General features: G+C 42.9%; 1 protein-coding gene across 1 annotated transcript in view; it reads right to left on the bottom strand.

Moving 5' to 3' along the window:
• Positions 1-1,057: 1,057 nt before the first annotated feature.
• The window catches only part of LOC109921356 (tyrosine-protein kinase receptor UFO), a 234,224-nt gene continuing 221,043 nt past the window's right edge, over positions 1,058-14,238 (bottom strand). The window contains exons 21-23 of the mRNA XM_048618422.1: positions 8,070-8,229; positions 3,766-3,902; positions 1,058-2,218 (exon numbers count right to left, since the gene is read on the bottom strand). Of these exons, the coding sequence (XP_048474379.1) occupies positions 1,798-2,218; positions 3,766-3,902; positions 8,070-8,229 (718 nt within the window). The 3' untranslated portion in view covers positions 1,058-1,797. The remainder of the gene's footprint in view (positions 2,219-3,765; positions 3,903-8,069; positions 8,230-14,238) is intronic.

Below are 14,238 nucleotides of genomic sequence, written 5' to 3'. Positions count from 1 at the left end.
AGTTTGGCATCCAGACCATAATATTGATCACTCACCAATAAAATGTACACACCTTCTCAAACCAAGATAATATGTAAGATTGCAAAGGTGCAGAAAGCTAACTAATATTGAAGAAATATCCACTCAAAAGTCATAATAAAAAGCCACAATTCAGCACACATTTACTAACCTATTATATAGGCCAAGAGAAGTCCAAAATGATTTTTGGCATCGGTTTATTGTTCCTGGAATTTAGTCCTGGTAACAAAAGAGCTAGTGGACCAATTTTAGCTCTGACACTTATGCTGGATGACAGGGCTCAGGATCTGTGTCTACTCAAAACTTGTTGGTCCCAGAATATGATGCAAAATGCTGACCCACATCACATACTCATTATGTTGTTTATCACTAAGCAATGTCTAATGATTCTTTTTGATGACTGAGAAAGTACATCCTACAAAAGATAATGGCCCTGTTTACACATGATCCAATAATACAAAGGGGACAGCTGTATTTAGATTTGCAATGTATTTAAAACAGCAGGTGGAATCAGGTCAGTGATAAGCTTAATTAGCTCATTGGTGCATTTGACTTGCTCTGTGGTAAATTGAGGAGCAATCATATATTTTGTGTTTACTTCAATTCAACTAGAGATAGTAACAAACTGGCTAGGTAGAGGGTGTTGAAATGTAATTTAATTTTACATTTAGTGTGCTCAAATCAGATAAATGTCGACACAATGGAGGCAATGGTCTAGTGGTATTATCGCTGGACTGTTAATCCAGAGATCCAGTTAATGCGCATTACCTGGGGACCAGGGTCTGAATCCTGCCACAGATGTTGGAATTTGGATTCAATAAGAAAATCTGGAATTAGGAGTCTAATAACAACCATAAATACATTGTAGATTGTTGGAAACAACCCATCTGGCTCATTAATGACCTTTGGGGAAGGAAACTGCCATTCTTACCTCATTTGGCCTACATGTGACTCCAGACCTGCTGCAATGTGGTTGACTTAACTGTCCTCTGGGCAGTTAGGGATAGAAAATAAAGCTGGCCTAGCCAGCAATGCCCTCATCCCATGAATGAATTTGAAAAAAGTTCTAATCATATCCCTGCCATTTTCTTTTTATTTAAAAAAAAAATTTACATGTTAAATTCTGGAAGTGAACTTACCTATTTTTTTTAAACCGACAAGTTTTCCTGTATAATCCACAAATATTTCAGACTCCCTCTGCTATTGTCATAGATACAGTGGAGTTAAACACATGTTTCAGAGATCATGTAACTTCATTGCAACCCGTATCCCCTGAACTGGCGACCTTTGGCCTTTCACCTGCATTACTTTGTTTTTCACTGGGAAGCTGGATTCAAGAGTACACTTCTCAGCATATACATCTCAGATCAATGACAGCCATGATCAAACATGATTAAAGCATCAATATATATTTGATATCAGCCCCAAGTGCTTTTGGATTGAGGCCACTGTGATATGATATTTAGACACTGTATCCCTCCAACTCTGCTAGATAAAGGGAAGAAAAGTGTCTGACAGAAGGGAAGCAAGAGAAGTCCTGAAGTTCATGACATGCAAGAGATTGGCATGAGGGATTAAGGTTAAATTGGTTGGTTGTTTGCACTTTTCCAATTGCCAACTTGGCTTGACTGCAGGACTGTTCTGATGTTATCGTGGTCAAAGTGACATTATACATTCTTTTAACAATAGCACGCAGTCAGTGTCTTTACTTGGAGATCACTTGAGTGATTTGAGGCAAGGTTCCTGGAAATATGAAGTGGCAAGTAACACAGACAACTCTCATTTACACTCGCTCCCACACATTTCTTCCAGGGCGGAGTCCTCCGCCGCTAAACATGGAGGCGAATTGCTACTTAAGGGTGCCATTGCCATTGATCGGGTAGTCTCATGAGGTGGACACAACACATAGCGATCGACTGCATTTGACTGGTGGACATCTACTGATGTTACCACAGGTGCCTTGGAAAACTGTGAGCATGACGCCTTCAAACACTCCTCAAGATCACTGCCTCCAACTGCTCCCTGTTCACAGCAACTGTCTGACCTCCCACAAGCATCTTCCATGTTGACGTAAAGAATCTCTTCTGGGTCTGAAGACGGTGGCAGGTCTTCCACAATCTTCTCCAGTTGACAGCAGATGATCTCAAAAGTCGGCCGCTCTCTTGGGTTCAGTTGCCAGCAATAGTACATCAGCTCATACCTGGCAAAAAGGGTTTGGAAGAACTTGAAGGGTCTCTTTGTGCATTAAACTTCCTTACAAATTAACAGTACAATCAAATCATTTAACAGCAGAGATAAAGGTTTTTGATCTGTTGTCCCCAAAAGAATGGCCGCTTAATGGCATTATTACATGCTTTTGAAGTTTCTTTTTCTCAATTTCTTTTTTCCATTCTGAGTGTTTTAATAAATTTCACTCTTACCACCCATTTTTAGAAGAACATTCCAAGCGCTAACCGTTACAATGAGAAATTTTCTTGACCTATTTGAGACAATATTAGAAAAATCAAACTTCTTAATCTGTATCCAAAGCACTAGACATGTAACTTCATTATATTCCCTATCTGGTGTATTATACTTTGCAGTCTTGGCAATATCACTTTCCCCTGCAGTCTGGTTGAACGGGAGAGTCATTGATGGGTGGACTGTGACAATCGGCACTCAATGAGACAGGAACAAATGGGATCAAGTTCATGTCTTCAGTTTTTGGTCACTAACCCTGCTTTTGGATGAAAATTCATGGGATGACATTATTCTTTTCAGATAATAAACCCATTTTCTCTTGAATGCCTCAATTAAAGCTACTTCCATAACATTCTTAGGCAGCACATTCCAGATCCCAATCACTCTCTGCACGTAAAAGCTACTTCTTGTGTCTCCGATGCTTCTTTTGCCATTCACCTTAAATCTGTGCACTTGGAGTCATAAAGCATTGAAACAGGCCCACTGTCTATGCTGACCAATAAACCTATACTACATTTATCTGCACGTGGTCTGTAGCCTAATATGCCCTGGCATTGTCAGTGCTCGTCCAGAAGCTTCTTAAATGTTGAGAGTACCTGCCTCTACCACCCTCTCAAGCAGCGCATTCCGTATTTCTATGGCCACTGGGTGAAAAAATGTTCTGGAGATCCCCTCTAAACCACTTACTCCTCACCTTAAAGTTATGTCCTCTGGTCTTCGACACATCTGCCATGGTGAAAAAATTCTCACATCTACCCTATCTATGCCTCTCATTCTTGATCTGGGAAGATCTGATTGATGCATTTAAAATTAAGGTGAAAGGCAGCAGTTTTAGAGGAGATTGAAGGAAAATATTTTCACCTAGACTAATGCATTGTCTGAAAGTGTAGCAAGACAGGTAATCTTTAAAAAGTGCTTAAATGAGCGCTTGAAATTTCATAATATTCAAGGCTTTGGCCCAAGTGCTGGATGGGGGATTTAGTGTGGATTTACTTTAGTTTTGGCAGTACAGAAATATGGGCAGAAGTATGTCTTCTGTTTTGTATGATTCGATCATTCCATAAAACATTTCACTTTGTCGGAAAAAGTTAATCCAGTGAACAAACTACTAAAACCTTTAGGAAACCTTCAACTCTTTGGGAATATTCCAGAAAAAAATAAAATGAAATTGAAAATGCTACTTATTCAGTTAATTTAGGCAAATGCCCATTGAAAAAGGCTGCAGAAAGGCTCAACTTAGGAAAAATACTGTTTCATCAATAACATATTCATAAAGAAATTCCTTACAATGCATCCAGACAGTCTGGGGGCTGCTTGAGTCTATTGCCTTGTCGGAGATAGTCATAGATCTCGCTGTTTTCCACACCTGGATAAGGAGTTTGCCCACGGGTTGCAATTTCCCACATGGTGACACCATAGGACCACTGGAAGCAGGGAAAAGAACAAATTATACTATGATAGCAACCAGCTCAGAACTTCACCCATACCACACCCCCATAAGAATATCAACTTCACTGCAATTCAACAGCCCTTCAAAAACTGAGACAACTCTCAGAAAACTGACGGTATAATTGGTAATAAGTGTCTGTGTTGGGAATGTTGCAAAACAGATATACACGAGTTGGGTAACATGAGGTGAAGGACAGTTGTCTGGAGTACAATCGTGAGCCAGTTCATGGACTTCATTGACTCTTTTGAATCTCATATTTTGAAATGCCTTCATTACATTAGACCAAAGGACCTAGGAACTGGAGAAGGCCATTTGGCCCTTTTAGCCCGCTGTGCCATGAAGCACAACCGTGGCTGATCTGGTGGTAGCCTCAACTCCATTTTGTACTGTACCCATAACCTTTGATTCCCTTGGCTATTAAAAATGTATCTAGCTTAGCCCTTAAGCCCCAATCTTCACTACCTTCAACACCCAGAGAGAAATATTCTCCTCATTACTAACATAAAAGAGATTGCTCTTTCTTCAACTAACTTCAGTTTCCCTAGCTAAAGGAAACAAACATTCTCCTGGTATCTACTCTACCCAGTCCTTTCAAGATATTTTTTTCAGAGAATGACCTTCTTTGAACTGCTTCTAAAGCAATTTTTTTTTCAAATAAGAAGGCTGTTTGTGTGATTGGAGGCCAGTGTCCAGTGGTATACCATTGAATCAGTGCTGGGCCCCCTATTAGATACAAAAGATGTAGGTGAGAATGCGGGTGACATGAAGATTGGCTGGGTGGTTGATAGTAAGAAAGAAGGTCTCAGATTATTGGAGGACGTAGATGGATTAGTCAAACAGGTCAGATAGAATTTAACCTTGATAAATGTGAGGGGTGCACTTTGGAAGAAATAAGAAGGCAAGACTAGAAAGATCGGAGGAACAGAGAGATGCATGTCCTCAGAGACCGGATGGTAGCAAGGCAGGTTAATACATTAGTTAAGGAGGCATACAGGACACTTGTCTTTGTTGGTGAAGGCATAGATTATAAGAGCAAGGACGTTGTATTGGAGTTGCACAGGACTTTGGTTAGGCCACAGTTGGAGTACTGTGTGCAGTTCTGGTCACGACACTATTGTAAGAATTTGACCGCACTGGAGGGGGTGCAGAGGAAATAAATGCACCAGGAAGTTTTCTGGGATTGAGCACTTTGCTGAGGAAGAGAAGCTTGGGTTGTTTTCTTTGGAACGGAGCAGGCTGAGAGGGTCCTGACTGAGATGTATAAGATAATGAAGGGCATGGGCAGGGTGAATAGAAAGCAGCTGCTTTCTTATTTGAAGGGCATGGAGTCAGAGATCTACACCACAGAATAATTGAGTCTTTTCCAATATTTGATCATGCCTGATATGTTTCTCAATCCCATTCTCCTGCCTTCTCCCAACAACCCTTGATCCCTTTACTAATCAAGAACCTATCTCTGTCTTAAATGCACTCACTGACTTGGCCTCCACAGCCTTCTGCAATGAGTTCCACAGATTCACCATCCTCTGGCTGAAGAAATTCCTCATCTCAGTTCTAAAGGGCTCTGAGGTTGTGCCTCACCTTCTAGTCTCTCCAACTAATGGAAAAAAAACTTCTCCATGTCCACTCACTCTAAGTTTCAATGAGATTCCCCCTCATTGTTTGAAACTCCAAGTACAGACCCAGAGTCCTCAAATCACACTTCATATGAAATGCCCTTCATCCCCGAGATCATTCTTGTAAATCTCCTCTGGACCCCCTCCAATGTCAGCACTTTTTTTATTCATTCACGGGATGAGGGTGTCGCTGGCTAGGCAGCATTCATTGCCCATCCCTAATTGCCCAGCAGGCAGTTAAGAGTCAACCACATTGCTGTGGGTCTGGAGTCACATGTAGGCCAGACCAGGCAAGGATGGCAGTTTCCTTCCCTAAAGGACATTAGTGAACCAGATGGGTTTTTCCCGACAATCGACAATGGATTCATGGACATCATTACAATCTTAATTCCAGATATTCATTGAATTCAAATTCCACCATCTGCCATAGCGGGAATGTTATCCGGCTCTCTGGACTAAGTCTTGCCCATCGCTTACTCAGCATATTCTGGGTAGTTGAGAAGGGTAACTTGGATGAGCACTTAAAATGTCATAACATTCAAGGCTCTAAACCTAGTGCTGGAAAGCAGGATTAATGTGACTAGTGGAGCTTTGGCAGTACAGATTTGATGGATCAAAAGGCCTCTTCAGTACTGAATGACTCTGTGATGCTATGAAAACGACTCATGATATTCCAGATAAGGTCTCACCAATGCCCTGGATAAATACAGGAAAAGCTCCAACATTCTATTTGCCTTCTTAATCATTTACTGTACCTGTACACTAATTTTGTGATTCATGCACCAAGATCCCTCTGTATCACAAAGTTCTGCAATTCCTCTCTATTTAAATAGCATACCGTTTCTCTAATTGCTATTTCCTGCCAAAGTGGACAAGTTCACATTTTTCTACATTATGCTCCATCTGCCAAATTTCCGCCCACTCACTTTACCTATCTATATTCATCTGCAGAGTACCTACCATCTCTTCATAACTTATTTGCCTACATACTGTAGTGTTACAGGCGGCTTTATCTACCACATATTCGCTCCCTTCATCTGACTCATTCACAGATTTTAAACAGTTGACCTCGCGCACTGCTCTCTGTGGTATGTAACCACACACACACACACACACGCACAAAAGTTTGCTCTTATCAGTCACTCTAAATCATGCAACTGTGTTTTTATTTCTTTCCTAATAAATAAAACGTCTTGTAGTGGAATCCTCTGTGCTAGGTTTGTCTCATTATGCTGAAATGGGCACCACAAATGCAATTGGTTCTCTTATGGACAAGAGGAGGAAAGCAGATGGGAATATATTGATCAAACAGCTTTTTCCCTAAAAGTCTGTACACTGCATTGGAGTGGTTAGGGAACTGCACTGTCTTGTTTCTATGACCATAAATATGCCTTATTACTGTAGCACTAGAGATTTGAGGTAACACTCCAGACTGCCACTTGAGTTCTTCAAGCAGTACCTAGCAAAAAAAGAGACCAGACAGACAGAATAGAAATGTAATTAAAGTGAATTGAAAAGCCCAGATCCAGGCATTACCTAATATAACACACAGTCATAACATGGGAAAAGTACAAAGCAAGGCTTCAAGAACAAGTCAGGGGTGTAACCAGATTCAGTGGTTTAGTCGCTTGAACTGACGATGCACCAGGATCGACCATCTGAGAAAGATCAGTATTTGCCAGATTTCTACCAATTAGTGTCTTTGCAGGTACGTACTATCACTTGGTAGTTTAGTAAATGTGTAAGTCATTAATTGAAATGGCAAAGTTATGTATGCCATTGATAACTGGGTCAGAACCTTTAAACCAACTAAGGGGATTTTTACACAGTTTGCCATTCACCACACTAATTCTTGTTAGCTAAGCAATGCTTTCCCCACACTAATATGTAACTCCCTACACAGTGTGCTGCTTCTTGTACAAAAACAAATTGCTGGCAAAGCTCAGCAAGTCTGGCAGCATCTGTGAAGAGAAATCAAAGTTAGTGCTTCAGGTCCAGTGATCCTTCCTCAGAACTGCTTCTTATCCTGTGCAGTTAACTTATGATGTGATACCTCATCAAATGCCTTTTGGAAATCCAAACAAACTACATCTACCAATTCCCCTTTATCTACTGTGCATGTTACTTTAAGAAAAAAAACTTCAATGGATTAGTTAAACATGACTTCACTTTCACATTGCAAATTAGCCCTGTTTGATCACATCTTGATTTTCTAAGTGTCTACCATAACCTTCTTAATAATGGACTCTAACATCTTTGCTATGAAAGATATCAGGCTAACAGACCAATTGCTTCCTGCCGCTCTCCTTGAATAAAGATGCTATATTTCCCATTTTCTAAACTGTTGGGAGCCTTCACTGTACTCAATCATCGGAAGCAGTCACCATGGCTACAAAGTACACCATCTGCAAAGCACAGTGTATTACCAATACTTCTTTAACAGTAAAGGATGAAAAACCTGTACTTCACTTTAAATTACATAGTCCTCAGACCTTTGGCAGGATTTCAGAATGCAGATTACTTACTACATCACTTTTGGCTGTGTAAACTCTGTCTGCTAGACTTTCAATTGCAATCCACTTCACTGGCATTTTTGAGATCCGGCCTTGTCGGTAGTAATCGCCGTTGTAAATTTTTTTGGACAGCCCAAAGTCAGCCACACAGACATTCATGTTTTCATTTAACCTGCAATGAGAAAGACATTGCTTTAAAATAATAGCAACTCAAACATCTGGTCTCTGTCCTATCATCATCCAGAAATTTAAACTCTTTGTCACCATTTCCTAATTCCTGCCAAGTCTGTTTAAACACCACCCAAGTGCCCATTGAACTTACATTGGCTCCTAGTATGGCAATGCCTTAAAATTTAAAATTTTCAACTTCATTTTCAAAACCCTCCAAGATCCTGCCTCTCCTGTTCTGAGATCACCTCGAGCCTCACAAGCCCCTGCACTATTTCACGTTGCTCTCAAGAGATTTTAAGAATATCACAATTTTAACTCCACCACCATTGATCTGCAGTTGACTATGTTCAAGCTCTGGAATTCTCTCCATAACACACCTGGATTCAGATTTTCAGAGTTCGACTTGGAACAACTCTGAAGTTCTTTAAAATGACTTGATTTTGGAATCTCCAAAGTCCAATTTTCACACGCTAAGGGAGGGACACCATACCCTGCATTCTGGTTCTGGCAAATTCCATTGCAGGAGTGGGCATCTTGTTGCCACCAACGATCATAGAATCCCTACAGCGTGGAAACAGGCCCTTTGGCGCAACAAATCCACACCGACACTCAGAGCATCCCACCCAGACCCATTTCCCTATAACCCACCCAATCTACACATCCCTGAATACCATGGGAAATTTAGCATGGCCAATCCACCTAGCCTGCAAATCTTTGGACTTTGGGAGGAAACCGGAGCACCCGGAGAAAACCCACACAGACTCAGGGAGAATGTGCCAACTCCACACAGACAGTCGCCCAAGGATAGAATTGAACCCGGGTCCCTGGTGCTGTCAGGCAGCAGTGCTAGCCACTGAGCCACATGCCGTCCTGTAAATGTTTGTGTAGTCAGGTCAGCTTCTTCATGATTCACTGTTTGCCACCATAATGGAAGTCATGAACTATTGCATGGATTTGGGAATCTCTTGAAAACCAAGTTCAAAACATCTTTCCCTTGCCTCCATGTCCCTTCCACTCCCCTTATGTTCATGCTTTTCCAAATAATTTCTCTCACCTTCATGGTTCCTTAAACCCTCATGGCAATTCATTCCCCCCCTTTGCCTTTGGCCCTCACACCCTTTTGGCTAACTCAGTCTAACTCTTCAGCCAACACACACTATATTTAGAGCCAATGGTTCCTACAGTAACAATGGCATGTACAGGACTATTCAGAATAGAAAGCCATCACATCTTCGAGAAATCTGCTCATCCTACAACTTGATAAAAATGTTAATCAGATATAGCACTAAAGTATCAATAGCAGAGGTTTCAAATACATCACATCACTTCAGTCTCAAATAACGGTGAGACATTGACAAAAGTGATTAGAGAAAATCTTAAATAATCTCAATCAGGTAAAGTCAACAGTTTTCAATCAAAATAGAATCCCTGTAGTGCAAATCCTTTGGAGTCATGGCTGTCAATGAAGCATGGCACAGTGGCAAGGAGGATACGGAGTTCCATTGATTGGCTGACAGCTGCCACAAAAGACTGGAGGGTTCAGTAGGAGCGGATTAAGTGGTGCTGAGTTGGCATGGAAGGCATAAAGAGTCATGGGGAGGGGAGAAGATGACGACAGGGGTGGGGGGGTGCCTACAAGACGTCAATTCACCTAGAATGAAGTCCCAGAGTTTGCCTTCAAACAAACCTGACTTGGTATCAGCATGTTGCTGGTGATTCCAGAGCTAGCAGATCCACACCCATGACACTGCTTCCTTTGTGAAATTTCCGACTCAAGCTACCTTGGTAAAAAAATTTGGCCCAAACTCTACCTCACTTTAAATGCTCCTTAAATCTTCATTTTTGATCAGGTCATCTGTCCTAATTCTCCTTTTCTTTACATGGCACAGTGACAATATTCTCTGTAAAAATCCTCTACAGTTATTCAAGCTCAAAACATAATAAACAAATGAAAATTGTTCCTTGTTGTGCTCAGTGGTTAGCACTGCTGCCTCACAGCACCAGGGACCAGATTCAATTCCACCTTCACGTGACCTTCTCTCCGTGTCTGCGTGGGTTTCCTCCGGGTGCTCCGGTTTCCTCCCACAGTCCAAAGATGTGCAGGTTCGGTGTTAAATTGCCCATGGTGTCCAGGGATGGGCCAGGTAGGTGGATTAGCCATGGGAAATGCAGGGTTACAGAGGTAGAATGGGGGGTAGGTGGGATGCTTTTGGGAGGGTCAGTGTGGATTCAATGGGCCAAATGGCCTGTTTCCACACTGTCAGGATTCTTTGATTCTAGCACTGTTACAATATTGTAAAATATACTTTGCCATTTATATAATTATTTTTCTTTACGTCAAGTTCTAATTACATCTACTTACATTACATTAAAAAAAGTTAAAACTCATAAGCAAGGACTTTGAAATATTTCTAAAAACACCCATAACATTACAAAGCTGCTGGACGTCAATTGTGTTCCTGCCACTGCTAACAAAGAGCATATAGCAGACAAACTGGAGGCTGGAAAAACACAGCAAGCCAGGCAGCATCTGGAGGAGGAGAAGTCAACGTTTCGGGTATTACCCCTCTCCTGGACTCATATGGCCCCTGTTTCTGGCGCTCACCACTAAACTCATGGCCCACTTTGTGGCTGACTGTGTCCTTCAATCTGGGCAAGATAGAGTCATGGAGCTTTACAGCACAGAAACAGACCCTTCGGTCCAACTCATCCATGCTGACCAGATATCCTAAATTAATCCAAAGATGTCCTCAAAACTCAAGTAAAAAAAATTCACAGGCTGTGTTGTAGGTCTAACCACTGATGCAAGTCTTTGGCTTATAACTCTATGCATCAAGGTATCACCAGGAGTGAGATTAAGATTTTCAAGGGTACTGGGGAGGTGAGACAATAATTTTCAGGACATCGCAGAGAGAGATCAGGAACTTGCATGATATCAGGGGAGTGAGACCAAGGTTTTCTGGACTGTCAGGGAAATTAGAACAGAAATATTTGGAATAACATAGGGAAGGGAACCAGGATTTTTCACCTGGTTTGGCCGACATGCGACTCCAGACCCACAGCAATGTGTTGACTCTCAATCGCCTTCTGAAATGGCCTAGCAAGCCACTCATTTGTACAAATCATGACAAAGTGTCAAAGAAATGAAACTGGACGGATCACTTAGCATCGACCTAGGCACCAGAAAAGACACCGGCAGAAATAGCCCTGTTGACCCTGCAAAGTCCTCCTCACCAAAATGTTAGTGCCAAAATGGGGAGAGTTATCTCACAGACTAGTTAGGCAACAGCCTGACATAATCACAGAATCATACCTTACAGACAATGTCCCAGACACCACCATCACCATGCCTGGAAATGTCCTGTCCCACCAGCAGGACAGACCCAGCAGAGGTGGCAGCACAGTGGGGAGGGTGCTGCTCTAGGAGTCCTCAACATTGATTCCAGAACCCATGAAGTCTCATGGCTTCAGGTTAAACATGGGCAAGGAAACCTCCTGCTGATTACCACATACTGTCCTCCCTCAGCTGATGAATCAGTACTCCTCAATGTTGAGCAAAACTTAGAGGAAGCACTGAGAATGGCAAGGGCACAAAATGTACTCTGGGTCAGGGATTTCAACGTCCATCACCAGGAGTGGCTCAGCAGCAGTACTACTGATCGAGCTGGTTGGGTCCTAAAGGACATAGTGCTAGACTGGGTCTGCAGCAGGTGGTGAGGGAAACAACATACTTGACCTCATCCTTACTAATCTGCCAGCTGCAGTTGCATCTGTCTATGACAGTATTGGCAAGAGTGACCATCGCACAGTCCTTGTGGAGATGAAGCCCTGCCTTCACATTGGGAATAACACCTATCCTGTTGTGTGGCACTATCACTGTGCTAAATGGGACAGACTTCGCATAGATCTAGCAACTCAAGACTGGGCATCTATGAGGCACTGAGGGTCATCAACAGCAGCAGAATTGTACTCTAGCACAATCTGTAACCTCATGGCCCAGCATATCCCCCCACTCAACAATTACCATCAACCCTGGTTCAATGGAGGGTGCAGGAGGGCATGCCAGGAGCAGCACCAGGCATACCTGATAAGGTATCAACCTGGCGAAGCCACCAAACAGGACTACTTGCATGCCAAACTGCAAAAGTAGCAAGTGATAGACAGAGTTAAGTGAACCCACAACCAATGGATCAGATCTAAGCTCTGCAGTCCTGCCAAATCCAGTTGTGAATGGTGGTGGACAATTAAACAACTCACCAGAGGAGGAGGCTCCACAAATATCCCCATCCTCAATGATGGAAGAGCCCAGTACATCAGTCCAAAAGATAAGGCTGAAGCAGTTGCAGCAATCTTCAGCCAGAAGGGCCGAGTGGATGATCCATCTCGGCCCCCTCCAGTGGTCTCCAGCGTTACAGATACCAGTCTTCAGCCAATTTGATTGGCTCCACGTGATATCAAGAAACGGTTGGAGACACTGGATACTGCAAAGGCTATGGGCCCTGACAACATTCTGGCAATAGTACTGAAGACTTGTGCTCCAGAACTTGCCGCTCCCCTAACCAAACTGTTCCAGTACAATTACAACTCTGGTATCTACCTGACAATGTGGAAAATTGCCCAAGTACATCCTGTACACAAAAAGCAGGACAAATCCAACCCGACCAATTACCTCAGTCTACTCTCAATCATCAGTAAAGTGATGGAAGGTGTCGCTAACAGTGCTATCAAGCAGCACCTGCTCAGTGACACCCAGTTTGGGTTCCGCCAGGGTCACTCAGCTCCTGACCTCATTACAGCCTTGGTTCAAACATGGACAAAAGAGCTGAATTCCAGAGGTGTGGTGAGTGTGATAGCCCTTGATATCAAGGCTGCATTCGACCGAGTGTGGCATCAAGGAGCCCTCGCAAAACTGGAATCAATGGGTATCAGGGGGCAAACTCTCCGATGGTTGGAGTCATACCTGACACGTAGGAAGATGGTCATGGTTGTTGGAGGTCAATCATCTCAGCTCCAGGACATCCCTGCAGGAGTTCCTCAGGGTAGTGTCCTAGGTCCATCTTCAGCTGCTTCATCAATGACCTTCCCTCCATCATAAGGTCAGAAGTGGGCATGTACGCCGATGATTGCACAATGTTCAGCACCATTCATGACTCCTCAGATACTGATGCATGTTCAAATGCAACAAGATCTGGACAATATCCTGGCTTGGGCTGACAAGTGGTCAGTGACATTCATGCCACACAAATGCCAGGCTATGATCATCACCAATAAGAGACAATCTAACCACCATCCTTTGACATTCAATGGTGTTACCATCACTGAATCCCCCACGATCAACATCCTGGGTGTTATCATTGACCAGAAACTCAACTGGAATCACCACATAAACAGAGTGGCTACAAGAGAAGGTCAGAAGCTAGGGATACTGTGGTGTTGCACCTCCTGAATCCCCAAAGCCTGTCCACCATCTACAAGGCACAAGTCAGGAATGTGATGGAATACTCCCACTTGCCTGGATGAGTGCAGCCCCAACAAACTCAAGAAGCTTGACACCATCCAGGACAAAGCAACCCACTTGATTGGCACTACATCTACAAGCATTCACTCCCTCCACAACCGGCGTTCAGTAGCAGTAGTGTGTACAATCTACAAGATGCACTGCAGAAATTCACCAAAGATCCTCAGACAGCACCTTCCAAACCCACGACCACTTCCATTTAGAAAGACAAGGGCATCAGACATATGGGAACACCACCACCTCCAAGTTCCCCTCCAAGCCACTCACCACCCTGACTTGGAAATATATCGTCGTTCCTTCACTGTCGCTGGGTTAAAATCCTGGAATTCCCTCCCTACTAGCATTGTGGTTAAACCCACAGCAGGAGGACTGCAGCAGTTCAAGAAGGCAGCTCACCACCACCTTCTCAAGGGCAAGTAAGGATGGGCAAGAAATGCTGGCCAGCCAGCGACACCCACATCCCACAAATGAATAGAGAGAAAAAAAATAACA

The sequence above is a fragment of the Rhincodon typus genome, chromosome 39, assembly GCF_021869965.1.
Source record: "Rhincodon typus isolate 14 chromosome 39, sRhiTyp1.1, whole genome shotgun sequence".
Classification (NCBI taxonomy): domain Eukaryota; kingdom Metazoa; phylum Chordata; class Chondrichthyes; order Orectolobiformes; family Rhincodontidae; genus Rhincodon; species Rhincodon typus.
Note: the sequence above shows the minus strand (reverse complement) of the source record. Positions and strands in the feature narration are given on the sequence as shown.